The sequence below is a fragment of the Eleutherodactylus coqui genome, chromosome 9, assembly GCF_035609145.1.
Source record: "Eleutherodactylus coqui strain aEleCoq1 chromosome 9, aEleCoq1.hap1, whole genome shotgun sequence".
NCBI lineage: Eukaryota > Metazoa > Chordata > Amphibia > Anura > Eleutherodactylidae > Eleutherodactylus > Eleutherodactylus coqui.
The window spans coordinates 57,538,712-57,566,387 of record NC_089845.1 but is presented as its reverse complement, the minus strand read 5'-3'; the positions used below and the strand labels follow the sequence as shown (position 1 = coordinate 57,566,387).

Below are 27,676 nucleotides of genomic sequence, written 5' to 3'. Positions count from 1 at the left end.
GTAATATACTTCCTGTCCCGGGACAAAATTTTGTTCCAAAACTGGAGGGTCACTTTAAATTATATTAAACTAATAATGAAATAACTATTATTAATGAACTTCAAAATTCATGAATAATTTGTACACCTGCCCGGGATTTGTGACACGAGTTAATCATTGGTACCGACAATCCTATGCTTAGAAGTGACCTATATGTAGTGAGTCAGCATGGAGAGCAAGCCGTCAAACTTTAACAGAGTTCAATACAGTTGGCTGCACATCTTATTAGGCCGCTGTCACCGTCCCTCATGAATAAATACTCAGGCTATAACGGGGTTAGATTATATCTCATCTACAGATGTTTTATGTATATAAGGGGGTGTATGAGTGATATGATCAGATGGTTATTAAAAATGTTAGTTAAGGGACCTTTCACAGGTGTGAAATATTTTTGCAAGACGACCCTAAGGCCTCATGTCCACGGGCAAAAGAAGAATTAAAATCCGCAGCGGATTTTAACTCTTCTCCCGCACGCGGATCCGCACCCCATAGGGATGCATTGACCACCCGTGGGTAGATAAATACCTATAGCAGAAAAGGTGGCAGCATATAGTGATGCACAAAAAAAACTCCTTGTCTAAAGGAACATGCTTTATTGTTTCATAGTTTAAAAATTAGGCGACGTTTCGACCTGTAAAGGTCTTTTTCAAGCCAAAAAACAGATGAAACAAGGTATGGAGTCCATGTTCCGCATGTGTAAAGTGCCGTGGTCTTTTGCTTACTACTGTGGTAGATAAATACCCGCGGATGGTAAATAAAAGGGAATAAACAAAAATGGAGCATGTAAAAAAAAAAGCGACATGCTCCATTTTCGTGCGGGTCTCCCGCGGGCTTCTATTGAAGCCTATGGAAGCCGTCCGAATCCGCGGGAGACCTAAAATAAGAATAACTTACCTGCAGCGGACCAGGCACGTCTTCTCTTCCTCACGGCCGGATCTTCTTGCTTCGGCCCGGCGGATGTGCACGGCGCATGCGCGCAGCACGAAGCCGACGTGCCGAGTACATCCGCCGGCTGAAGAAAGAAGATCCGGCCATGAAGAAGAGAAGAGGTGCCCGGTCCGCTGCGGGTAAGTTAATTCTTATTAATTCTCCTTTTCAGCGCTCATGTCCGTGGGGCAGGAGGGACCCGCTACAGATTCTCCATGGAGATGCAGAAAATTCTGCACCAAATCCACATGCATACATGCCTGTTATGGAACAGATATCCACTGCGCTTTTGAAAAACTGAAGTTAAAGGGAACGGAATTAAATGGCGTTTTTTTTTTTTCATTTTTGTAAGAAAAAACATTGAATTCAATGGGGAACGAAATGGAAACTTTTAATTCCCGTTTGATTTCCATTTCTGCGCTCCAAAAACAGAACAGAGTAAATCTCTAGTGCCGCTGTGTTCTGCACATGTGTAAGGTCCCTAAGCAATCAGAAGCCTCCATCAATGTAATACTACTACTACTGTTCTAATTATATAATGTATACTGATTAACCCCCTCCCTCCCTGCATGGTAGTAGTACGTTGCAGCTTACCTAGGCTTAACATGAGCTCTTGTACTATGATGACACAAGCTGGGTAGTTGTACCTCTACCACCACTTGTCAATGCCATCTGTATTATACATCCGGCACTAACTGCCAGGATAGGAGATGACTCCGTTACCAGCCATTTACCCCTTCAGATGCCGTGGTCAGTGCTGACCAGGACACCTACGGGTGGCATCACACACAGCATTTTTTGGAAAACGCACTTGCAGGTTTTGATGCACTATTTTGAGCAAAAGCCAGAAGGGAAATAAAAAAAATGAGAACTATAAAGGAAGGACTTCTACTTCTCCTTCCTGCTGGGTCCATTTCTGGCTTTGACTCAATAACTGCAAGTGTGTTTCCCCCAAAATTGCTGTGTATGAAGTCATCCTAACTAGAGATGAGCGAGCACCCAAATGCTCGGGTCCGCGTTATTTGAGTCAAGCTTTTTGTAAAATTCGAGAGCTCTACTTGAGTAACGAACCTCATTGACTACAATGGGAGACTCGAGCATTTTTGTATGTGGGACGCCGGGTCCCGAGCTTTTTTTTTTTTTTTCTTGGTTCAGGGCGGGGTCGAACACAATTTGATGCTCGTTTGAGAAAAGGAGGACCATCGAGTATGCTAATACTCGAACGAGCATCACGCTCGGCAGAATATGTTCGCTCAACTCTAATCCTAAGGCATCAGTGGGGGAGGGGCTCCCTCTATGACTACATCAGTCGCCCCCATGATAAATTCACGGAGAGCTGATAGGTTCCCACAGCAGCTGGAGGCCTAACCGTGACCTCCAGGCCCGTCATGCTTGTCCAAAGAATATCGATAATACACTACAATACATAAGTGTTGCAGTGTGTTATCTGAAAAATGATAAGATTGCATGTGACATAGAAGAAAAGTAAAAAAAAAATGAAAATTTAAGAAAAATATCCTGGCAGTAAAAAATAATTAATAAAGGGTTTTGCACATTTATTTCTTTGTAAAAAAAAATGCATAATTGATATCCACAACAGCATGAAGCTCCAGATGTGACTGCTGCTGAACATACTATACATTTTTGCAGTCAACTTTTTATTGTTCAAATTTGCAAATAGTGTTAATTAAAAAAAACAAAACAGTAGGTCATTTTTTTTCTTATCTGCAGCTCTCATTTTGACCTATGTGTCCCTACGGTTACAGACTGCAGGCTTGCCCCGTGTATTGTCCTGCAGTCACTTTCATTCTTGTGACCCAATGCCTCTTATTAACCTACGGGCAGCACAAGAGGGGCAGATGGGATGAATAAATACAGAAGTGCAAGATCAGACTACACTTAGTTTCTTTGTAGTTTGTTACTAGAGTTGAGCGAACATACTCTGCCGAGCTTGATGCTCGTTCGAGTATTAGTGTACTCGATGGTGCTCCTTACTGAAACGAGCATCAAATCGCGTTCGACCCCGCCCCAGCTTTTAGCTCCTCCCCACTGTGACGTGCCTGTTTTGGCCCCTCCCTGCCGCGACACAGCGTGCGTCATTTGAAAATTTTTGGTCTGGCGGGAAGGGGAAGGGAGAGAGGGGGGGGGAGGGGGAGAGAGGGGGGGGGGAGGGGGAGAGAGGGGGGGGGGAGGGGGGGGAAGAGGGGGGAAGGGAGGGGGAGAGGGAGGGGGAGAGAGACAGACGAACCAAGAAAAAAACAAAAAAAAAAGCTCGGCACCCGGCGTCCCACATACAAAAATGCTCGAGTCTCCTATTGTAGTCAATGGGGTTTGTTACTCGAGTAGAGCTCTCGAATTTTACGAAAAGCTCGACTCGAATAACGCGGACCCGAGCATTTGGGTGCTCGCTCATCTCTATTTGTTACCATGGAGACACATAGGTCTTCATAGGAGCTGTATACACAAGATAGTTAGAAATTCTCGTTTTAATCTAGGCTGCTTGCAAAGCAGTGTTTTTTTAAATTTTATTATAGATGCATTGGGGGAATAAAAATGGGTTACACATGTGCACATAGCCTATTATGTTTAGTATAAGAACTGAGCTGCGGTTAAGGGCTTGTTCACATCTGCGCTGTTACATTTAGCTCTTCTGTTTGAGGCAGCCAAGTGGCAAACAACGGTTGGTTAAAGTTCCCATTGATTTCATTGGAATTGAAGGGCCTCAGCTCAGCTCAGTTTGCCTTCTGTTCCATTTGATTTCTGCTTTACTGTTTCCACGAAATAACGCAGAAATCAGATAAAAAGGACACTTCTGTTTTGTTACATTATAGTCAATGGATGACGGAACTGAACAGAAAGGTTTCCATCTGGTTCCGGTTTTGATGTCCATTCAACAGATCCATTTTTAAATGAGAACGCACAGACAGTTAAAAAGACAAAGGAATACAAGACGGAGCCAATAAAAATCAATGTAAACGGAAACAAAGTTATAGAGGCTATCAGTTTTCTTTAGCAGATCTGTCTACTGGATCCATTAACCCTTTCCAATCCACTGTCTGATGTCTGAAGACATTATGATTTAAGGCTGTACAGCTCCGATGTTAGAAGATGCCCGTCGGGGTTCTCTTACTGTATATTGCCAGCCTCTCTGCTGTCGGAGACTATCCAACATGTCATCTCATGCAGTACTAGCTGTAGCCAGCAGATAGCGCTGTTGTATAACAGCAGAAAAAGAGTAAGCCCCCTAGGAAAACCAGGATACTAATTGGATTGGAAAGGGTTAAAAAACAAAAACTAGGGTTTCCATTTGTTTCCATTTGAATTCCATTTTTCTATCCGTTCCATGTAAAAAAAAAATGTATCTGTGCAAAATGCAAATTGTAACGCTGATGTGACCGAGCCGGATCTGGATACAGTTTACTAGGTGTGACTTCATGCACCATGGTCCGAGGACTATTACACCAGTTTTGCATGTGATATATTGTATCATTGACTCTATGTTTGTTGTTGCTTTAGTATTGATTGTGCGGTCTTGTATTCTCTCTTTATCATCATATTCAAGGCACATTTTGAGGTCAGCCATGAGTCAATGAAGTTCTGTTAGGTTAAGTCTAGGCAGTGGGGTCTAGTCACTCATTAAACGGCTCTCTGCCCTGCGTCCAGAGAACAATTATTATAGCTGCTCCTGGTAAATATTTCTCTTTTTGAATGGCTCCATTGTCAACCTCCCGTAGCTGCATGGTCAGCTCAGGGATGAGGGTTAGAGAAGTATGGTGGTCACCAGCTTAATAAGTTTGCTTTCTTCTGGTAGTTTGTAGAAGGGATTAACCCTTTCCAATCCACTGTCTGACCTCTGAAGACATTATGATTTAAGGCTGTTCAGCTCTGATGTTGGAAGATGTCCGTCAGGGTTCTCTTACTGTATATTGCCAGCCTCTCTGCTGTCGGAGCCTATCCAACGTGTCACCTCATGCAGTACTGGCTTTAGCCAGCAGATAGTGCCGTTGTATAACGGCAGAAAAAGAGTAAGCCCCCCTCGGAAAACCAGAATACAAGTTGGACTGAAAAGGGTTGATATTTTAATAAAATATCCAAAGTTTAAAATAATATGTTAGTTTAAATCTCTTAGGGGGGTCCAGATGGGGTGGATTTGCCATGGAATTTCCCTGTGGACCCTCTGCATGGAAATTTAGCTGCACTTAAAGTATCAGCAAAGTAGATGAGATTTTGAAAATGTTGTCCACAAGCTGCGAAAACCCATGTGACAATTAACATGGGGTGCGGAATTAAATTCCGCAACATGTCAATTTTATCGCTGTTTCCGCTGCGGAATCCACCTTTTCTCAATGAGGGGGTGAATTCCGTGCAGAAATATAAGTAATGAAAGTTGTAAGAAATCTCTCTTCACTGCATTCCTAATGCTATTGTCAAGAAGCAAGAGTTAAGCCTACTATCACCACCGTGGCAGTGGTGTGGTCCGATCCCAGGGTGAGTAGGCCTCTGATACTAACATATTACATTTGCTTAGTCTTCTACCGCTGGTTTTGTTATAGTCTAGATTACTTTGTAGATCTTTCTCAGAAATAAGTCCCAGAAATTCTGGAGTGTCAGATACTGAATAAATGGAATTTGAATTTAGCTCTTGCTGTAATTGGGGGGTCCCACTCATCAGACTTCCGCTAATGAAACAATTGATAAGATATCCTAGAGATGCGCTATTCATTTATACAGCATCTTGGAAAATTCCTTCAGAAATTTTTTTCATCATGCTTTCGGGATGTTCTTGCATCCCTACTCAATTATTATGTTGTTCTCACAATAAATGGCGAAAAATGTTTTATTCACCATGACTGAGGGCTCACACCACCTGGCTTTTTTTTTTCTTGCGTTGCGAGAGCAAGTGAAAACACTCGCCTCGCAGCGCAAGAAAAACACTGTGATATCGCTAGTGTTTTCAATGAGGCCAGCAGCAGCGCTAGCCCCTTTGAAAACATAGGGAGAATATCCCGGACTTCTGCCACAGCTGTGACAGCTGTTGCAGAAGTCCAGCATGCTATCCCATTGCTTTCAATGGGGTTGGCGCTGCTTACGGTTGATTAAAAGCAGTGGTTTATGGCAACCCCCACAGCGTGATTGTCGTGGAAGGGCTTGAAATATAAGCCCTTCCCTGAAAAGCATCCCTAGCTGGTTAAAAAAACAAACAAAAAAAAAACTTTACGCACCTCTCCGCCGCTCAGACTCATCCTCTGTCTGGCTTCCCTGCACTGCTATCCAGCACTTTCAGCAGGCGGGGATTTAAAAATCCCCGCCTCCTGAAAGGGCTGTGCTGATTGGCTGAGCACTCAGCCAATTACAGACAGCGCTTAGCTATTCATTCATGAATAAGGCTGCTTTTACATCACTGACTGGGCGTGGAGGGGGCTGGAGATCATTCCAGCCCACCCCTCTCCATTAGCAGTAAGCAGGCGGCAGTTCATAAGTTGACTACCTGTTTACACGGAATGATGCGCCTTTCAGATTTTTTGCATGCAGAAACTGAACGAGAAGTGAATGGCTGCCCGTTTGTTGGTTATTCACTCCATGCATTTACATTGAATGATAATCATTCAGTTTCTCGCGGGATCACGGGAATCCGAATGATAATGATTTAGTGTAAAAGCACCTTAATTCTGCGGCCTCCAGTTGACGTGAATCTTTGGCTGATCTGTAATTCTTGCGGTCAACTTTTGCTTATCAAAACTTTTGCGGTCATCTTGTGTTACTAACTTAGTCACTATGAAGTGTGTGATGAATTGGGGACAATGACATTGATTATGTGTAAACAGCATTGTTATTCTGCTACTATGTGACATAGTTGTAACTAGACCAACAATCCCATTTCTATACTGCTTAAAGGAAGACACGAGTAACGGATACCGAGTGTCTTTGTGAAGAAACCATGGTCAGCGTCCTTTCATATACCATGAACGATCACTCAGTGCTGGTTTACAATGAATATTCCAGTAATTGTTTCTGTACACAGCGTACATTTATTTTAGACCTTATTTGATCCCAAGGACTGTTTCAGCTGAGATACTTTTCTGGAATGTATTTATTTATGTTGTTACCAGAGAGACTGTAGAAGCCGAGGGACTTGTTTTATACAGCAGATAATGGGAGGTAATTAGGCAAGTTGTTGTAGACAAGAAGTGAGATGTGTTCTGCTACTAAGGAAACTCACAGCACAACTTCAAGGGCATGTTCCCTTTAGGCCATTCTGGCCTTAGAAATATGTTCCTTAGGAACTGGGACTTTGTCATTGGGGACCAAAGGTGTTTGAGAACCAGTATAAGGTGTACTGTAAACAACTCTTTAGCTAAGCATTTCTATTATCTATCTATCTATCTATCTATCTATCTATCTATCTATCTATCTATCTATCTATCTCATATCTATCTATCTACTATCTCATATCTATCTATCTATCTCATACCTATCTATCTATCTCATATCTATCTATCTATCTATCTCATATCTATCTATCTATCTCATACCTATCTATCTATCTCATATCTATCTATCTATCTCATATCTATCTATCTATCTCATATCTATCTATCTATCTATCTATCTATCTATCTATCTCATTATCCTATCTATCTCATTATCCTATCTATCTATCTATCTATCTATCTATCTATCTCATTATCCTATCTATCTCATTATCCTATCTATCTCATTATCCTATCTATCTCATTATCCTATCTATCTCATTATCCTATCTATCTCATTATCCTATCTATCTCATTATCCTATCTATCTCATTATCCTATCTATCTCATTATCCTATCTATCTCATTATCCTATCTATCTATCTATCTATCTATCTATCTATCTATCTATCTATCTATCTATCTATCTATCTATCTATCTCATTATCCTATCTATCTCATATCTATCTATCTCATTATCTATCTATCCATCTATCTCATATCTATCTATCTATCTCATACCTATCTATCTATCTCATATCTATCTATCTATCTCATATCTATCTATCTATCTCATACCTATCTATCTATCTCATATCTATCTATCTATCTCATATCTATCTATCTATCTCATATCTATCTATCTATCTATCTATCTCATTATCCTATCTATCTCATTATCCTATCTATCTATCTATCTATCTATCTATCTATCTATCTATCTATCTATCTATCTATCTATCTATCTATCTATCTATCTCATTATCCTATCTATCTCATTATCCTATCTATCTCATTATCCTATCTATCTATCTATCTATCTATCTATCTATCTATCTATCTATCTATCTATCTATCTATCTATCTATCTCATTATCCTATCTATCTATCTATCTATCTATCTCATATCTATCTATCTCATTATCTATCTATCCATCTATCTCATATCTTTCTATCCATCTATCTCATATCTTTCTATCTATCTCATATCTATCTATCTCATTATCTATCTATCCATCTATCTCATATCTTTCTATCCATCTATCTCATATCTTTCTATCTATCTCATATCTATCTATCTCATTATCTATCTATCCATCTATCTCATATCTTTCTATCCATCTATCTCATATCTTTCTATCTATCTCATATCTATCTATCTTATATCTATCTCATATCTATCTCATATCTCTCTATCTATAAAAAAAAAGTTTGCAAATAGGGGTCAGTAAAGTACCTTCACAATTCCTTCAACTTGTCGCTCTCCACAAGGAAAAACTTTTTAAACTTGATAAATTTTTGCCCAATGGAATTGGATCGTAGAGGTGTGTTGGTCTTATGGTGGTTTCACATCTGCGCTCAGGATTCTGCTTTCCTGCTCCGTTCCGGAAGCAGGAAAGGGGAATCCCCATGGCCGAACGGCTCCATCTCAGGACAGAACCGAATAGCGCTGAACAGACCCCATTGACTATAATGGCGTCCATTCGGTATCCGCTCAGCTGCCCAACTTTTAGAAGAAAAAGCGCTACACTATATGTAACCCAGAGCGGTGCCATTGAAATATACAACTTGTCCTTTTCCCACAAAAAAGCCCTCACACAGCTATGCCAACGATCATTACAATGCCACAATAGTTGCCCGTCATCTTCAAGCAAAAAAATGTAATAATGATCTGTTCATTGGCAATTGACGAATGCAAGGCTGGTTGGAAAATGAGTGTTTGTTGACATCTAAAGCTGCCTTATCCTCCGGATCTTTTATTACTCAAGCATTTATACTTTTAGAGAATGGTATGGACATAAGACATGGGGTAACCACATGATTTTGTTGACAGAGGAATGAGCGTCAGACTAAATCTACTGGAGGTTCCGCTGATACTGTGAATAATCTGGCATCTCCTCAACCACCACAAGACTCGAGTCAAAAAGATCTCAAGACAAAAGGAAAGAGAAATCCGGAACCGAACAAACCTGTTCGTGTGAAACAGAAGAACGAAATTAATAATAATAATGTTGTGTATCAAGAAAATGGTAAGTAATAAAGACACCGGGGAGTTCAGTCCCCTATTGTGTAATAATTTGAATATTTTGAATATACGTTATCTTGCCAAAAGTAAATGGACAACTGAGCAAAAATCAAAAGTAGTATGTATTTACATGCGAAAGGCATCCTTTGACACTAATGACATCAGATACTCCCTGTGGCATATCTTCTTCTACAGTCTGATACACTTCAGCTGGTATTTCCCTCCATTCATCCTGTAAACATCTGGCGAGTTCTCTGAAAGAAGATACATTGGCCCCTCTACAGTGGTGCAAGGAATGTCTTCGTTGGACAGTTGAGTAATAGAATATCATTCTATGGAGTGACGAATCACAGTACTCCATCTTTAAATCAGATGGATGTACCTAGGTGTGGAAGATTCGTGGGAAACGACTTTTGCTTGGCTGTGTTGTGACTACAGTTCAGTACGGTTCCAATGAGACAAGACGCCTTGTCACAAATCCAACTCTGTTTTATGTTGGTTCGAGGATGTGAATGATCTGCAATTGGACTGGCCTGTACAGAAACCCGACCTGAGCCCTATTGAACATCTTTTGGAATGAACTGGAATGTTAGGTCAGGAAATATGAACAGTGTCCATTTTCTTTGAGAATATTTACCAGATATTTGCAGGATGAATTGAGGGAAATATCAGCTGAATTGTATTAGATGTTAGTCGAAAGTATACCATAGAGAGTATACAGTGTTATTAAGGCCAAAGAAGACCCAACTAAGTATTTATATATGTAAATAAATAGTACTTTTATTTCTTGCTCAGTTGTCCAGTTACTTTTGGTAGTTTGGTGGAATATCTTAATGCTTCCAAGCAGAGGCGTATAACTTGAAGCTCCCGGGCCCTGATGCAAAACTTGTAACAGGGCCCTCATCTATAATGCTCTATTCATAGTACTGGGCTCCCTATATGGAGAAGACAGGCCTTATGGGCCCCCTAAGGCTCCAGGGCCCGGGTGCAACTGCACCCCCTGCATCCTCTATAGTTACGCCTCTGCTTCCAAGTTTTCAGTTATGGGTTTTTATAGTTATTATGTGGCATCTGCTAGGACAGGGTTGACCATTACCAAGGCTGTAGACCAGATGGAATCATCTAATTAAAGAATTCAAGACTTGCAGTAAGCAAAAAGCCTAAGAGCCACTTTCATAGCAGCGAGAACACATGCTTTACATACAAAGAAAGCAAAGGTCTGTTTTAAGAAACTTGTATGAAAGCTTGGACTATCATTCCGTAAGCCAATAAGAAGTCAGAAACTCCAAAGCAAACACAATACAGTAACATCATTTTTACACTTTTTATTTGATTAAACCAGTTAAAATGGTTAAAACTTCAGTGAATGTAAAGGGCAAAAGATGAGCAAGATCTACTCGTAAAAGAGCCGTGAGCTGCCATGTATACGTATGTTCTGTGTATCTACTCCTTATACAGCTATAGATGGCGCTGGCTGATATTTAAAAAGTGGAGGCGCTCTCCTGTGGCCAATATTCTTGAAGTCGGAGACACACATGAAGCTGCTATTCCTGTGGCGCCACCCAGTGCCGGTTATTAGTACAGCTTTCTAAGATCGGCTCTACAGGCTAATACACTTTGCACAGTAAGATGTTGGATACAATCTCCGCGGGGCGCTCTTAGAGCTTCATCTTTATTTCTGTTTCATCATTTTATGACGATTCTAAAGCAGCTCTTATGTTATACTTTTATTGGCTTTATATCTTTTAGCATTTTTAACTTTTGATCTATTTATCTCACCCTTTGGATTATTTAGAATACAAAGCATTTATAGTTATGTGAGTTAATTTTACACCAATTTTGAGAATACGGCTGTAATGCTGCAATACTTACCTGGAGCAGAATATTATCTGATTGGGCGCTCGTCATCTGTGTTTACCATATCCAATGCCTTCCAGAGAGATTGTGCCAGGGCCACACCTTTGGCACATGCGCGTGCAGCCCAGGCAAGTTCAGCAGAGGATCTGCCTATAGCGCGATTACCATACTGTGTGGGAAATGTGGAAAATCTTATTTTGTGGGCATTGGAAACACTAAGGAAGGAAACAAGTTCTAGTTAGATTTATCTGTTGTTGGCACACCATATACTAGGATTACTTCGATATGGTAAATGTTGGTCACTGGCTTCCTTTAAATACTCCACCAGTCAGATAATCTATATAAACCAAAGGGGACATTTGTTAACGGCTTTACATCTGGCGTAATTCTGGCGCAGAGAAGTTGTAAAGTTTTGCGCTAGACCCACTTGTACAAAGATTTTGTGACTTTTCTTCTTTCTGCATCGGTCTCGCCACTTTTCTGAAATATGGGCGGGGCATGTTGGGTGGAGGCGTGGCAAGCCAAGATTAATGTATAATTTATGCCATAAAATGGTGAAAGTGATGCCAGAAATGTACACCAGATTGGACCTTTCCTTGTAGGCGCATGCACCTCTTTATGTATTAGGCGCATCATGCGCCAGGGAAAATTATACAAAGGCTGCTGTTATAATGCTGGTTTTAGTAAATTTCGCCCAAGTGTTTTCCAGCCACTAGCTGCTTTAGCCCGGGCCTTCTGTGCTGATTCTTCCTTCTGACCTTAAGGGTACGTTCACACATAGCTGATTTTGTTGCGAATCTGCACAAGATTTTATCATTTCAGTTGAATTAAAGGGGTGAAATCAGCCATGTATGAACGTACCCTAAAGGGGCTTTCCCACTAAAGACGTTTTTCAACTGTTTACAGGACAGATGATGAACGTCTGACCGCTGGGGGGTCTGGGAACCCCAGTGTTTAATAGAATGATACACCCTAAATGCCCCATGTGAATGGAGCGGCGGTGTATGTGACCACCATTCCTTTCACTTCCATGGTTCTTGCATAACTATACCCTGAAAGATGCAACTAGAGTACAAAGAATCAGGACATATCGTGATTAGAGATGAGCGAGCGTACTCGGATAAGCGGTACTCGCTCAAGTAATTTGCTTTATCCAAGTATCGCTGTGCTCGGGTCTGAAGATTCGGGTGCCGCTGCGGCTGACAGGTGAGTCGCAGCGGGGAGCAGGGGAGAGCGGGCGGGAGAGAGGGAGAGAAAGATCTTACCTCTGTTCCTCCCCGCTCTCCCCTGCAGCTCCCCGCTCCGTGCCGGTACCCGAATCCTTAGCCCCGAGCATAGCGGTACTCGGATAAAGCCAATTACTCGAGCGAGTACCGCTTATCCGAGTACGCTCGCTCATCTCTAATCGTGATTCATCAGAGAGGTAGGGTAAGACGTAAGACATTGCTAATAATCCCATGTTCTTACCACCAAGAATGGTTGCAGAAACATAAGCGTTTTTGTGATATCTAAGGATATATTTAAATACATATTCTGTATATTTAACATCTACTCGCACTTTCAGACGACTATACAGATTGTTTAGAATAAGCTGCCATGTGTGGATGAGAAATACCATTATTTTTGATCATTATATGACTAGTATCTTTTATTTATTATCAGTTGGCTTATCTCCTTTCTAGTATCTATCTCTAAGGCCTCGTTCAGGAAAGCGCTGTTTTCGCGGTTAGCAGCGAGAAAAGGGCGCTGTTACAGTGCTGTAAAGGTCGCGTGAATGGGCTACTTCATGCTAATTTGAAGTAGCCTGTTCACACAATCCGAGGTGCGTGCTGCTTCTTTCCAGCTCCCATAGGAGCCCATGAAAAGTATCCAGCAATGCTAGGACAGGTCCTATCTTTGCGCACACCACGAAGCCGACATGTCAGTTTGCACTCACATGTCCAATCTGTGTTAGATGCGCTGATTCAATGCGTCTAACAAGCGCTCATGTGAACACTTCTATAGGAACCCATTAGTTCCTATAGAAGTACTCTTTTCATGTGCCTCTCAAGCGCTAGAACGAGGCCTAAAAATGTAAAAGAAATACACAAAAAGTGTGCAAAAAGACATGTTAAAAAATCCCTTTTTTGTACACTTTGCCCTCTACATACATTTAAAAAATAAATAAAACCCACATATTTGGTATCATCGTAACGAACCCAGCAAGTGTGAACTGCGGGCCCCTAACGAACCCAGCAAGTGTGAACTGCGGGCCCCTAACGAACCCAGCAAGTGTGAACTGCGGGCCCCTAACGAACCCAGCAAGTGTGAACTGCGGGCCCCTAACGAACCCAGCAAGTGTGAACTGCGGGCCCCTAACGAACCCAGCAAGTGTGAACTGCGGGCCCCTAACGAACCCAGCAAGTGTGAACTGCGGGCCCCTAACGAACCCAGCAAGTGTGAACTGCGGGCCCCTAACGAACCCAGCAAGTGTGAACTGCGGGCCCCTAACGAACCCAGCAAGTGTGAACTGCGGGCCCCTAACGAACCCAGCAAGTGTGAACTGCGGGCCCCTAACGAACCCAGCAAGTGTGAACTGCGGGCCCCTAACGAACCCAGCAAGTGTGAACTGCGGGCCCCTAACGAACCCAGCAAGTGTGAACTGCGGGCCCCTAACGAACCCAGCAAGTGTGAACTGCGGGCCCCTAACGAACCCAGCAAGTGTGAACTGCGGGCCCCTAACGAACCCAGCAAGTGTGAACTGCGGGCCCCTAACGAACCCAGCAAGTGTGAACTGCGGGCCCCTAACGAACCCAGCAAGTGTGAACTGCGGGCCCCTAACGAACCCAGCAAGTGTGAACTGCGGGCCCGTAACGAACCCAGCAAGTGTGAACTGCGGGCCCGTAACGAACCCAGCAAGTGTGAGCTGCGGGCCCGTAACGAACCCAGCAAGTGTGAGCTGCGGGCCCGTAACGAACCCAGCAAGTGTGAGCTGCGGGCCCCTAACGAACCCAGCAAGTGTGAGCTGCGGGCCCCTAACGAACCCAGCAAGTGTGAACTGCGGGCCCCTAACGAACCCAGCAAGTGTGAACTGCGGGCCCCTAACGAACCCAGCAAGTGTGAACTGCGGGCCCCTAACGAACCCAGCAAGTGTGAACTGCGGGCCCCTAACGAACCCAGCAAGTGTGAACTGCGGGCCCCTAACGAACCCAGCAAGTGTGAACTGCGGGCCCCTAACGAACCCAGCAAGTGTGAACTGCGGGCCCCTAACGAACCCAGCAAGTGTGAACTGCGGGCCCCTAACGAACCCAGCAAGTGTGAACTGCGGGCCCCTAACGAACCCAGCAAGTGTGAACTGCGGGCCCCTAACGAACCCAGCAAGTGTGAACTGCGGGCCCCTAACGAACCCAGCAAGTGTGAACTGCGGGCCCGTAACGAACCCAGCAAGTGTGAACTGCGGGCCCGTAACGAACCCAGCAAGTGTGAACTGCGGGCCCGTAACGAACCCAGCAAGTGTGAACTGCGGGCCCGTAACGAACCCAGCAAGTGTGAACTGCGGGCCCGTAACGAACCCAGCAAGTGTGAACTGCGGGCCCGTAACGAACCCAGCAAGTGTGAACTGCGGGCCCGTAACGAACCCAGCAAGTGTGAACTGCGGGCCCGTAACGAACCCAGCAAGTGTGAACTGCGGGCCCCTAACGAACCCAGCAAGTGTGAACTGCGGGCCCGTAACGAACCCAGCAAGTGTGAACTGCGGGCCCGTAACGAACCCAGCAAGTGTGAACTGCGGGCCCCTAACGAACCCAGCAAGTGTGAACTGCGGGCCCCTAACGAACCCCTGGAATTAATCATAATACCCATTGTACCCCTTGTAATATGCACTGCATACCTAAGGCCTTATTCACACAAGCCTTTTTACGTGCCTACTTTAGCCTCGATAAAAAAATCGCAACTATTTGAAGGATTCATTCAGATAAGCGATTTTTAGCCATGTAAAAACGCCGCGCCAGGAATAATAGTGTGGCATCGGCGACTGAAAACGGCCACTGATTTTATACACAGCCTGAATTGATAGATGTTGCCCTATCTTTTTGCCGAGGTATGCTGAAAGCTCCCATAGACTTCTATGTGAGCTGAAAAAAAAAGGGGGGGGGGGGGGTTACCTGCATCCAACACTGGGAGAAGATTAAACATTAGCAGTCATTCCAAGGATTTCTGCCAACCAAAGGTATTCACGCACTGTAGTTTATATTTTCGCTAATACGCCGCCCCTGTGAATGGACAAGAAACCGTGACGGACTCTTGGGACTCGATCGCGGCTATTTATTTACGCACTTTTTGGTGGCGATGCGGCAGCGTGAAAAGGAAGCCCTGAAGTACAAGTGGTGCAATAAAGTAATACCGTAGTAATCCATTACCCATGCTCCTATCGGAGGGGTGTGGCAGCAGTGCCGTAATGCCCCATCAGGGGGGTAAAGTCAACGTGCCCCACCCCCTTTTATACAGTTTGTAACTACTTTCATGTTAGACTGTTGTGTCTGAATGTTGCCAAATGGGGATTATTGCTCCTTCTGGAAACCTGTAGAGTTCTGAGATCATGAACCTCACTACGACCATTCCGACTGGGTTAACCCTTTAATCTGAAGATGCATAGGTGATACAAGCAGACATGTCATGTTCCATTTGGCTTTTATCTATTTTTGTATGCTAGTGCTGCTGATGGGTCACACATTCATTATATAAGGTATTACTGACCCGATTTCCAGCTTTTAATTAAAATACAACAAATGTCACATATGTTATTGCAGGCACGCTGTTTTTATGAAGCATAACTAGATGATAAATGGTTTAATTAAGCAGGTAATTAGGTGATGAGATGGGTTACCTGGTAATATCCGAGTAGTGAAATGACATTATCAGCGGGCACATACGCTCACATAGGGCACTCTGCGCTGGCTTGGTCATGTCCAATTTCTCAACACAAGTATGTTCTGGCTTATACTGAATAATGACATCACTGAAAGGGTATATATCACATATACCACAACGTACATTTACCAATAAGAAGGAATCCATTCTACCTGTAGGATAAACAAGGGTGGAAAATATAACCGGTTTTGTATATTATTAAATCAGAACTCCGTGCCCCTTACTGTCATCTATCTGATCAGCTTCTTGTCTCTCTGGTGACATCACCGCTTGTAGTTTAGAAGCATTCTGTCCCTTCTGTAGGTAAACTCGCCTTAATATGCACTTACTATGTAAATCCGAAAAACATGAAGGGAGGGAGCCTATAGGGTCGTGGACGTCTAAACGGCTTACAACAACTATGTATAGGCACAAGCTCATCATATGTGCATGGGCTTATGCATAGCAGCCATTATGAGATTACAGAGCTGCAGTGTAAAGCATGGAGGGAGGCTATGGAAGCTGAAAATTAGAGATGGACCCTGCAAAGGCCAGAAATAATGTTCCTATGCACACAACAATTTATTCTGAAAACTCATCTGAAAATGTAGGTACACTTTAAAGTTGCATTATAAGGGGAGCTATCACTTTACTTTTCTCTCATGATATTTTTATTTTTTGCTGTTTAACCCAATAAGGCCAAAGCATTGTGAATTTTTTATGCTTGGTCCTGGGCTTTAATCCCAGCCGATGGTAAAAAATACGGCGTGGGATTATAGCTCTTGCAATGTAGCAGGAGCGGGTTGGGTACTCTCTTGCACTCAATGAGCGCTATGTAGTGAATAGAGAAAGCAGAAGTGTCACTTCCGCTATTTGACCCCGTCGATCACGTGACCGCAGGGTGCCCCCTGCCATTGTAGAGCTGTAGGGTCCTAGCAGACCCAAATCAGCTCTGTTAGTGACTACTGTTACTACAGGGAGAGGTTTTCCCCTGTAGCTGGGGCGCCTGTGGATGTTCCAGGTACAGTGGAAAAGTGTGCAATTTAAAAAACATTATAATGGGAATGTCCGTCAGCGGTCTTATATGATGCCATGGGGGACATTAGATGCTAAAAAATAGTTACAACAATAAGTAAAAAAATTACAGAATAAAATTAAAATCTATATATATAAAAAAGAAAACCCACTGCCGACTCCAGCCTGAACCGTCGCCATGTGCGCCCTGTAATCCGAGAATATACAAATTATACATCAGAAACGTCCAAAACAAAATGAAGAACCCGTTTCTGTACTTTATTTTAGCGTAAATATGCTAATTTTAAAAAGAACTATAAATGTAAAAAAATTGCCGTATATGTCACAGAAAAAAAATACTGCAAAAATGATTTTGGGCGCTGAAGAAAAAAAGAGAAAATATGGCCGTAAAACCAGCAAATGGGTAACATCCCTAAAAAGTGCCTGACCCTTGTAGACTACAACATCCTGGTCCTTAATGGGTTAAAGCAGGAAGTATCAGCCTAAGGCCTCTTTCACACGACCGTGTGCGTTTTTACGCTAAGCCAATCGCGGCTAAAAACAACACATGAATAATAGCCATTATGGAGTCCCGATCTTAATTAGCGTTTTCTCGTTCCATTCTCATGGGCGGCTGTGGCGTATCAGTGAAAAAATATGCTGCAGCGCAGAAATCCCTCGGGTGGCAGAAATCCTCGGAATGACTTCAAAGGGCTAATTCTCACGAACGGATTTCTGCCGCGTTTCCTGCGGCTGAATCTTACAGCTATTGGGTTCTATTGAACCGAATAGCTTTTCTGCCTACAATTTTCAAGTTGCGGAGTTCCACCGCGGATTTCCGCAGCGTGAAAAAAATCGCGGCATGCTCTATTAAGCGTGGTTTTACACACAGACGGCTTCCGCTGCTCATCCAGTGATACTTCCGCTGTGAGCACAGCAGAAGTATTACGGGAATACGCGTCACCGCCCAGCGCCGCTACGTCATAGCGCTTCACTGTGCGGCAGATCCGGAGAGGTGAGTATGGGGTCTTTTCAGATCCGGCACATGAATAGCGTCCAACAGACCCCTTTCACCTGAGGAGCATCTGCCGGCCTCCGGGATGCCCGCTGGTATTGGCAGCATGCTTTGCTACCGTGTTTCCACGAAAATAGGGCACCCCCTGAAAGTAAGACATAGTAAGACATTTGAAGAAGGCCCAAATATAAGGCACCCCCCCGATAGTAAGGCATAGTACAGTGTGTTTGTATGTAAGCATGCCCGCCGAACAGAACACCAGAGCATGCAGCTGTGATGCTTTTTAGCCCGCCGCCGCTGTCCCCTACCTTCACCGTCCGTTGCGGAGCAGCTGCATGCAAGACATGAAGACAGTCACCTGCCGCCGATCCTGATGTTCCCTTCTGCGGCCATCACTTGTAAATGTGCAGGCATGTCAAGAGGCTCGTCCCCTGCTGCCATCCCCGTTGTCTCCTACTGCCAGATGTATTGGTAGATCTGCAGACAGTCTGCCGTTACCGCTTCTCCTGCCGCAGTATCCTGTCCTTGCTGTGCTGTACAAGTGTGGTGTCCTGAGCTCCCCCTGCTGGCCGGAAAATGCCATACTGTACATTCTGTTTCTGCTGTACACGTCTGCTGTGATGATCTCCCCCTGGTGGCCGGAAGCTGCAATACTATCCCTGATTACAAGTGTTCATTTTTTTTGTTAAATAATAGAGATCAGCGAGCATACTCGTCCGAGCTTGATGCTCGTTCGAGTATTAGGGTGCTCGAGATGCTCGTTACTCGAGACGAGCACCACGCGGTGCTCGTCTCGATTAAACGAGCACTAACCATTGAATTCAATGGAGCCGGCAATACAGCCGGCTCCATTGAAAGCAATGGGCTGCCGGCTAGCGCGGGATGAATTTTCGGGAAGGGCTTAAAAATATAAGCCCTTACCTGAAAATCATCCTAAAATGTGTAAAAAAAAAAAAAAAATACTCACCTTGTCCCGGCAGAGCGATGTTAGCCCATTGAATTCAATGGAGCCGGCAATACAGCCGGTTCCATTGAAAGCAATGGGCTGCCGGCGAGCACGGGATGAATTTTCGGGAAGGGCTTAAAAATATAAGCCCTTACCTGAAAATCATGCTAAAATGTGTAAAAAAATAAAAATAAAAAAATTATGTCAGCGTTAAGATCGTTCTCCTCTGTAACAGCTGTGGCAGAGAAGAACGATGTTAGCCCATTGAATTCAATGGAGCCGGCAATACAGCCGGCTCCATTGAAAGCAATGGGCTGCCGGTGAGCGCGGGATGAATTTTCGGGAAGGGCTTAAAAATATAAGCCCTTACCTGAAAATCATCCTAAAATGTGTAAAAAAAAAATAAAAAATCCTCACCTTGTCCCGGCAGAACGATGTTAGCCCATTGAATTCAATGGAGCCGGCAATACAGCCTGCCCTATCCGTTCCTGTGTCGTTCCCATCACTTTCTTGAATTGCCCAGATTTGATCACAAATGGAAACCTTAGCGAGCATCGGCGAAATACAAAAATGCTCGGGTCGCCCATTGACTTCAATGGGGTTCATTACTCAAAACGAACTCTCGAGCATCACTGAAAGTTCGACTCGAGTAACGAGCACCCGAGCATTTTGGTGCTCGCTCAACTCTATTAAATAATAAATGTGAATTCTTCTTCATTGAAAAGTAAGACATCCCCTGAAAATAAGATGTAGCGCATATTTGGGAGCAAAAATTAATATAAGACACGTCTTGTTTTCGGGGAAACAGGGTACTTGGTTTGCCGGATCTGCATCTGAGGCCCTGAACTGAGCCTCCAACACAGATGTGAGCATTGCCCAATATGTGGGCTCTCATCTCCATTGTGAAGCCTGTACCATTTATTATTCTTTTCCTATGAATAGTCACATGCTTCCCAACATATGAATGCCACATCCCGGGCAGCTTACATCCTGTCCCCCTTCTTCCAAAAAGCATCCCAAAACCGCTCAGAAACTCGCCTAACACAGTATTTGCTGGGGAAAAAAATGATGTTTTTGTCCTTAAATGCATCTTTTTAGCACTTTGCTTTCCCGTATCTGTAACCCATTTTACTACAATGCGACGTTGGGTTTGGAAAATCTAAATGAGGTCTGGAAGTCCTAGAAATGTCTTTCAAGAAAGTGTCTTTAGGCCGGCTGCACATGAGCGTGACGGGCTCCGCCGCGGAATATTCCGCAGTGAAGCCCGTCACGGCGCCCCCCAGAGACCCCATACTTACCAGCGGAAGATAGCGTCAAGATGCTTCCCCGCCCACCGCCGTCGCGTCATGTGACACGCCCACCGCGTGACATGACGCGGCCGGCCGTGTTACGTGACGCGCCGGCCACGTCATATGACGTGGCGGCGGTAGGCGGGAAAGCATTTTCATGCTATCTTCCGCTGTGTTACAGCGGGAGATAGCGTGAAGGGACGGCTTCCATTGACTGCAATGGAAGCCGTCAGCGCGTACACCCGCGGCAAATAGAGCATGCTGCGGGTGAGGACGGGAGATTTCACGGTGCGAAATTCCGCAGTGGAATTCCGCATCGTGAGCATTGAGCTATTAGGTTCAATAGAGCCTAATGGCAGGGGGCAACGCAGCGGATTTTTGCCGCGAATTTACGCGGCGTAAATCCGTTCGTGGGAAGGAGGCCTTACTGTTATAAATTGGTATTTCATGTTTACTTTACTGCTTGTTGTTTACAAACAGATAAAACTAAACAAAATGTCCAAGACATACTCATAGCCAATTGACTTGAAAACAATACAGGTTAAAATGAAGTCCCGATTATTGCCACTAGATGGCAGTATGACACCATTAGACTCTCATAAACTTCTAATGAAGACAGGAAGAAGCAATGAGCTATTTCTTCAGGGAAACATCCTATTTTCTCTTGGCACCCAAGATATTATGTGAGATGTGACGTGATTGATAAAGTTGGGTGTGATTATGTTTTTACATCTATTTGGGCATCAGCTGAGATACTTGTCTCGTATATTGGGGTGTACTTTCTATAATAAGAAGGAGAATGAAATAAATGCATACTTTTGGCTGTGAGCCTTTTAGGAACATCAAATGTATTCAATGTTTTTAGCTTAAATGGACCAGCGTGGATAGTAAATTCACCTAACTTAGAGCATACACTGCAATACCATTGCATTCAGTGTATTCTTGGTCCACTGGTGTAGCAAGTGACAGCTATAGCAGCTGGATGGGGCTTGGAGCAAAATTTCGTATTTCATAGCTGCATATTCAGGGCTTCATTATAGGGAAGGCAGATGGGGCAAATGCCTTGGGGCCTTCACCACCTGGGGGCCGAGGGGTCCCCGCAATCTAATATTTAAAAACAACTGAACTTTATCAGTTGGTCTAGCCACTTATAATGTAGTACTGAATACATTTTATGCATTTGCTTACTTCAAATTACTAGCCACGGCCTGCTGGCACTTCTACAGCTTATAGTAACTTACACAGTATGCTAGGGCTTGTTCACATAAGCATATTTGCACCGTGTGCTACCGCGCAACTTTTGCACGCCTGATACGCCGTGAATAGAACCCATTGATTTCAGTGGATTCGTTCACATGAGTATATTCCTTGACACATTGCGTGAAAAAATACGTTGCATGTCCTATATTGGTGCGTATTACACACCGTAAAAGCCCACTGAAATGAAGGGTGTGTGTAAATATTCAGGAAATCTTCGAATTTACTCACAAAATCAATTCCTACTTTGTGTGTTCTGTTTTGCGTGCGCACAAAAACACGCCATAGTGGGAAAATACGGGAGCCTGATTTTTGGTTTTCTGGCTTTTTGGGTTTCAATTCCCAGTCATTGTTAGAAGACTTGTATAAAGAGGCTAACATTGGTTTGCAGGACAACTGCCCCCCAATAGGTGGCGCTGCAGAGGTATTGTTCCATCTTCCTTAATTGTTTGTGGATCATACATGTGTTTTTCCCACGAGACCGGCATTGGTATTTCTGACTATTTTCTCTATTCTGCCATAAATCACATTTTCTCATCATCTACTGCGGAGTCAGGACTCCTTCACTCATGACCAACTTCATTCTTCTTTATTTTTTGTTTCTGCCATTTCCTTTGATGGCGGCATTGTATTCTTATCGAAACGTTTGCTCTCATGGTGAGTATACAGTATATCAGCAGCGGTTGGGCTGGGAATGGGTAGACCGCACAGTTGTCCCTGAGCTTGAGGAAGGCCCATATGTGCTGGAGCTGAAGCATTGCTCCAGTAGACTGTGTGCACTTGTTGTGGCCTACATGAAGGACAAAGTTTTTGGAATTGTTGTACTTTGTTTATCGGATGTAGGGGACGATTTGTGCCCCAGACAAATTATGTTAAAAGTCTAAGAATAGCAACTTATATTATAATACCGCAGTGGAACACTCTGTCACACTCATTATTGTCTCACACGACCGGATAGGAAATGCGGATTCCGCAAACTTTTAATCCACGGTAATACGCGGACCAGTTGAATGCATTGGATTACAGCATTCCGCTCAGATTAGCGATTTGGAATTGCCTAATCCGCTCACATAAAATAGAATGCAGCATGTTTTATTTTATTGCGGATATCCGCGACATAGAGCCCCCTGTTCTCTAGGGTCGCAGATATACCCACGGCCCATATGCAATAACATCACTAAGCGATGGCGCAGGAAATATAAACAAGCCAATAAAAAGGTAAAGGCCCCCTGTCCACGGGCGTTGCGAAGTCCCGCGGCAGATCTCCGCCGCGGGAGCCGCCGCATGGGAGCAGGAGCCGCTGCCGAATCTCCACCGGTCAGGCCTATCTGATATCGGAGAATTGCTCACCGCGAGCGGAGAATTGCAATGATTCTCCGCTCGTGGACAGGGGCTGGCGCTTTCCATAGCAATGCTATGGAAAGCATCGGCCGGCATGTAAACCGCCGGCGAGTACACTGCCGTGGACAGGGGGCCTTACTGCACATGACTGCCAGCTTGAGTACGCGGTCATATGCAGTACATTACGCGGCCGTGCGCAGGGATTCCGCATACAGCCATGTGGTGTTTACAGCATGGTGAACATACCTATAGCCGACAATGGTCCTGACATATGCAAAAAGCGATTGTCCTATGGTATGTATAAAGCCAGCTTAACACGGGCGTATCTGCGCATGCAATACACAATGAATAGATCTCACTGATTTTAACGAGTTCATTCAAAAAGAGTATTTTTTATGCGCATTTTGGTCATGCTAAAAAACACACAGCATGTTTTTTTTCTCTGCACACCAAAAGTCCCGACAGAAGTCAATGGAGATGCGTAAATGTGCGCGCAATACACTAGGAGATGCGTGAAACACTGCGTGATTGTGCAGCAAAAAAAGAACACCTCTGCAGCTCATTAGACTAATTAGCCATTTCAGCGGCTGGGAGCATCAGTGCTTTTTTTTTTTGGCGTGTGCAAATGCACATGCCTTACGTGCAGAAAAAGTACTGTAAAATACGCTGATGCGTGCACAAAAGCAATATTTGTTGCATAAATTTGCGGCGCTCACGTGAAGCCGGCCTTCGGCTAATTCCACACGGGCGATCGCATCTTTATTCACTGTGCTTTGTGAGCAGCAGCGCTGCTTTTTTGGTGAACAATCTTGCATCGCATCACTGCCGCCCATGATATTGAAAATTGCGCATTTTTTTTTTTTTTTTTTAATCTCCCATATATTCCTATGGAGCCTTTTTACCGCATCACAACGCTACATACGTGTGTTGCGATATGATGCTATTTTAACATTACAAAGTCCCATTGCCTTTTGCGATACAAAAAATTGCGCAATTTCACGGTGGGCGGCAGCGATGCGAGATTATTGTTCACAAAAAGCATCGCTGAAGCTCACAAATTGCAGTGAATAAAGATACGATTTTGCCGCGATTTTGCTGATCGCCCATGTGGAATTAGCCTTCAATGGAAGCCGTCTGTGCGGGATCCACAGTGAAGTAGAGCATCCTGCCATTTTTCTCTCTGGACTAAAAGGCCCGCAAATCTAGTCTGCATGCTTTATTTTACTTGCGGACGCCCATGTTTCCCTATGGGCGGCTTGATTTGCGGATCTTCCACACGGGTAACCCACGCGGATTCCACAAATTAATGGCACACAGCTCACAGCGTTCCCAAAATTTGTGGTGCACAATAGTCCCATTCTGTGCACTGTGATTGGCCAATGACTTCTGCCGTAAAGCATCTCTCTGCAGCTTAGGCAAGATGGCCGCCCCATGGTCATGTACAGACAATAGAATAAAAAATCAGAAAATACAAACAGATTAGAGAAAAATAGTAAAAATATTAGTAAAAATATCCAGGCATCCAACCAATTCCCCAGGTTAGACGGGTCTGCCCCACTATTACTGATTGGTGTACTTTCCTACATCTGAGGCTGTCAGTCTCTGTGGGCCTCGACGTTCTATAAAGTTCAGCTTTGTATCGTGCGTCTGATTTGTGGCTCCCCGGAGGCGGTTTCAGAGAATTAGCAGACGTTGGAGTTGGCTTCTTGATGCATGAGCTTCCTGCACTTGGGAGAGAAGGGATGTGGTGAGCAGTAGAGCTGTCAGCCTCTTATCTCCAGCGTCTCTGTGGCCTGATCTCACATGCCGGGGCTCCCACACGCCTCAGCTTCCCTTACAAATACCTCGCCCCCGGGGGTGGGTGCTCTGCATTGTATCCTCTAATTACAACCTCCCTCCTTGCTTTTTCTATTTGTTTTGGTGGATTAAATGTGAAGCACTTTAGAGTACAGATGGGAGCGACCAAGAAAAATGATATTCCCCCTTTTCTAACAAAATGAAAAAGTTTTAGTCCACATATTTCTCTATAAAATGTGTCAGTAGAATAAGCTGAAACTCCAAGATGAACTTACCCATGAGGCAACACTGAGATTTATCTGTAACATTATCTGTCTGTCTAATCCATCCACTTTAGAGACAATTAATATGTTCCCTAATCCCCATTTTCTGCATTAGAGTACCTCTAAATAGGCCGTGACATCAGTGGGACTACATGCAGAAAACCCAAAGTATTTACAATGTTACTAAAGCTCATCCATACACTGTGAAAAGTGTCTGGATGAGATAAGGGACATACTATGATAGGCTGAAAAAAGACAAGTGTCCATCCAGTTCAGCCTGTTTCCACCCCTCACCCACCCCCTCCTGCCTTGTTAATCCAGAGGAAGGCAAAAAACCCTCAAGGAGGCAGAAGCCAATTTACCCCGTTTTGGGGGGAAATTTTCCTTCCTGACTCCATAATAGCAATCACAATAAGCCCTGGATCAATGTTTAAAAAGTTTCTATCTGAGATTGGCAATCGGAAGGTCCCCAGATCAACAACCCTTCTGGTTATTTAATGTCCATAACCTGTAATGTCATAGAGCTCTAAGAAGACATCAAGTCCCCTTTTAAACTCCTCTATGGATTTTGCCATCACCACGTCCTCAGGCAGAGAGTTCCACAGTCTAACTGCTCTTACAGTAAAGAACCCCCTTCTATGTTGGTGATGAAACTTGCGTTCCTCTAATCGTAGAGCCTATCTGGGTATTCCAGTCCCGTCATTCCATGTATTAGTTTAGTTGCCCTTCTTTGGACACCCTCAAGCACTGCAACATCTTTCCTGAGCACCGGTGACCAGAACTGTGTGCAGTATTCCATGTGAGGCCTGACAAGTGCCTTATATAGTGGGAGAATAATGTTCTCATCCCTCGCCCCTATACCTCTTTTAATGCACCCCAAGACTCTATTTGCTTTTGCAACAGCTGACTGGCATTGACTGCTCCTACAGCATCAATCTCTGATCAGCAGCATTTTGATTTCTGCTGTGGATTTTTGCTGTAGATTTCACCCTGTGCAATACATGAGGGGAAATCTATGACAAATCCACACCGAAATCTGCTACAAATTAGCATGAAACGTGCAGTGTACAGTGAGTCAAAAACACTGACGACATATTGATGGTCTAGTTTAGGGGTCCACAACCTTTGTTGGTCTGAGGGCCACATTGCCATACTGAACCACTTCCAAGAAAGGTATTCCCATCTGAGACATTTATGGTATATCCTAAGTAAATGCCATAATAAATTAAAGTAAGTTCCACTTCTAGAACTCCCACCTACTCTAAGAATGGTGGTCACCTTCCCCCTAATTAGCACTGCAGAGAGGAGAAGACAATGCATGCACCTCTCTCCATTGTAGATGATGGATGTCCAGGTAACAGCCCGACGTTTCATAAGTTCTATTCCTATTCTGTTACAGGAGCCGGCATAACCTCACAGGCCATATAACATGGGTGTACTGTACCTCCATGGGATGGATGACTTTCATTTTGGGTACAGATAAGGGAGACACGCAAGGCATAAATAGAATAATGGTCACATAACTAATGTTCCCTTTTGTGTTGTTCGGCTTTTCCAATCCTGATGAACAGTTTTTGGTTTGAAAGATCCCAATGATCTGATGGTCATTTCCATAAGGACAGTATATACATTTTTAATACTTTTATTCCTTATGTCCATTGTTTTATATTTAGTTGGAGCCATGTATAATTTAATACAACAGACTAGAAGGAGAAAAAATAACCTTGAGGTTTGACATACGCTGTCTACATGCCATGTAACATATGTTGCATGAAACAAAGCATAGCAAGCACCAGGAAGGCGTTCATCATAGACAACCAATTATACAGTCCCAGGAGTATTCTCTGAAGACATACAAACTAACACATTGCCCTTGAAAAAAGGATTTGTGAGATAATGGGAAGTAGTTTAAATGCTGCCGACTGTATGAGGTATTATTTGGGAGCCCCTTCGCACTCCTACCAGCATATCCTCTCTTGTCAGAAGCTATTTTAAGTCAAAGGGGTTTTCAGGATTACTTTATAGATGGGCAGATAACTTACTTTTATTGCAGCATGCACCATATGCTAATTGCATTCCTGGAGTCAGCAGGGCGGAGCTAAAGCCTTCATGGAGTCATTACTTGGATGGTGCCCAGTCCTCCTTGATTGACACCCCCTATACTTGTGACTTGGCACTGTGCAAGCAATGACTCCATGACTTGAGATCCCTTTAGCTTTGCCCCGGTGAATCCTGGAACATGATTAACATACTCTGCATACTGCAATAAAAACAGGTTTACAGACGGATAGGGGCACAGGCAATTATAACATGAATATGTGTTATATACCATGCCACTGTAATTTAATGGATGCGGACGGGGTATTTGCTGTTCAGTTACAGAATATAGTACTTCAGCGCCATGCATATTAACAGCAGCAATGTCGGAGTGTTAGGAAACGTATTGGATACTCTGTATCTTAAGTAGAGATGAGCGTACTCGGTAAGGACAGATACTCAAGCAAGTATCGTCCTTTATGAGTACCTGCCTGCTCGCCCGCAAAGATTC

At 43.8% G+C, this 27,676-nt stretch overlaps 1 protein-coding gene across 1 annotated transcript in view; it reads left to right on the top strand.

The window, feature by feature from the left end:
* The window catches only part of DCDC2 (doublecortin domain containing 2), a 143,270-nt gene that overhangs the window by 47,385 nt on the left and 68,209 nt on the right, over positions 1–27,676 (top strand). Inside the window, exon 7 of the mRNA XM_066579429.1 lies at positions 9,271–9,466. Within this exon, the coding sequence (XP_066435526.1) occupies positions 9,271–9,466 (196 nt within the window). The remainder of the gene's footprint in view (positions 1–9,270; positions 9,467–27,676) is intronic.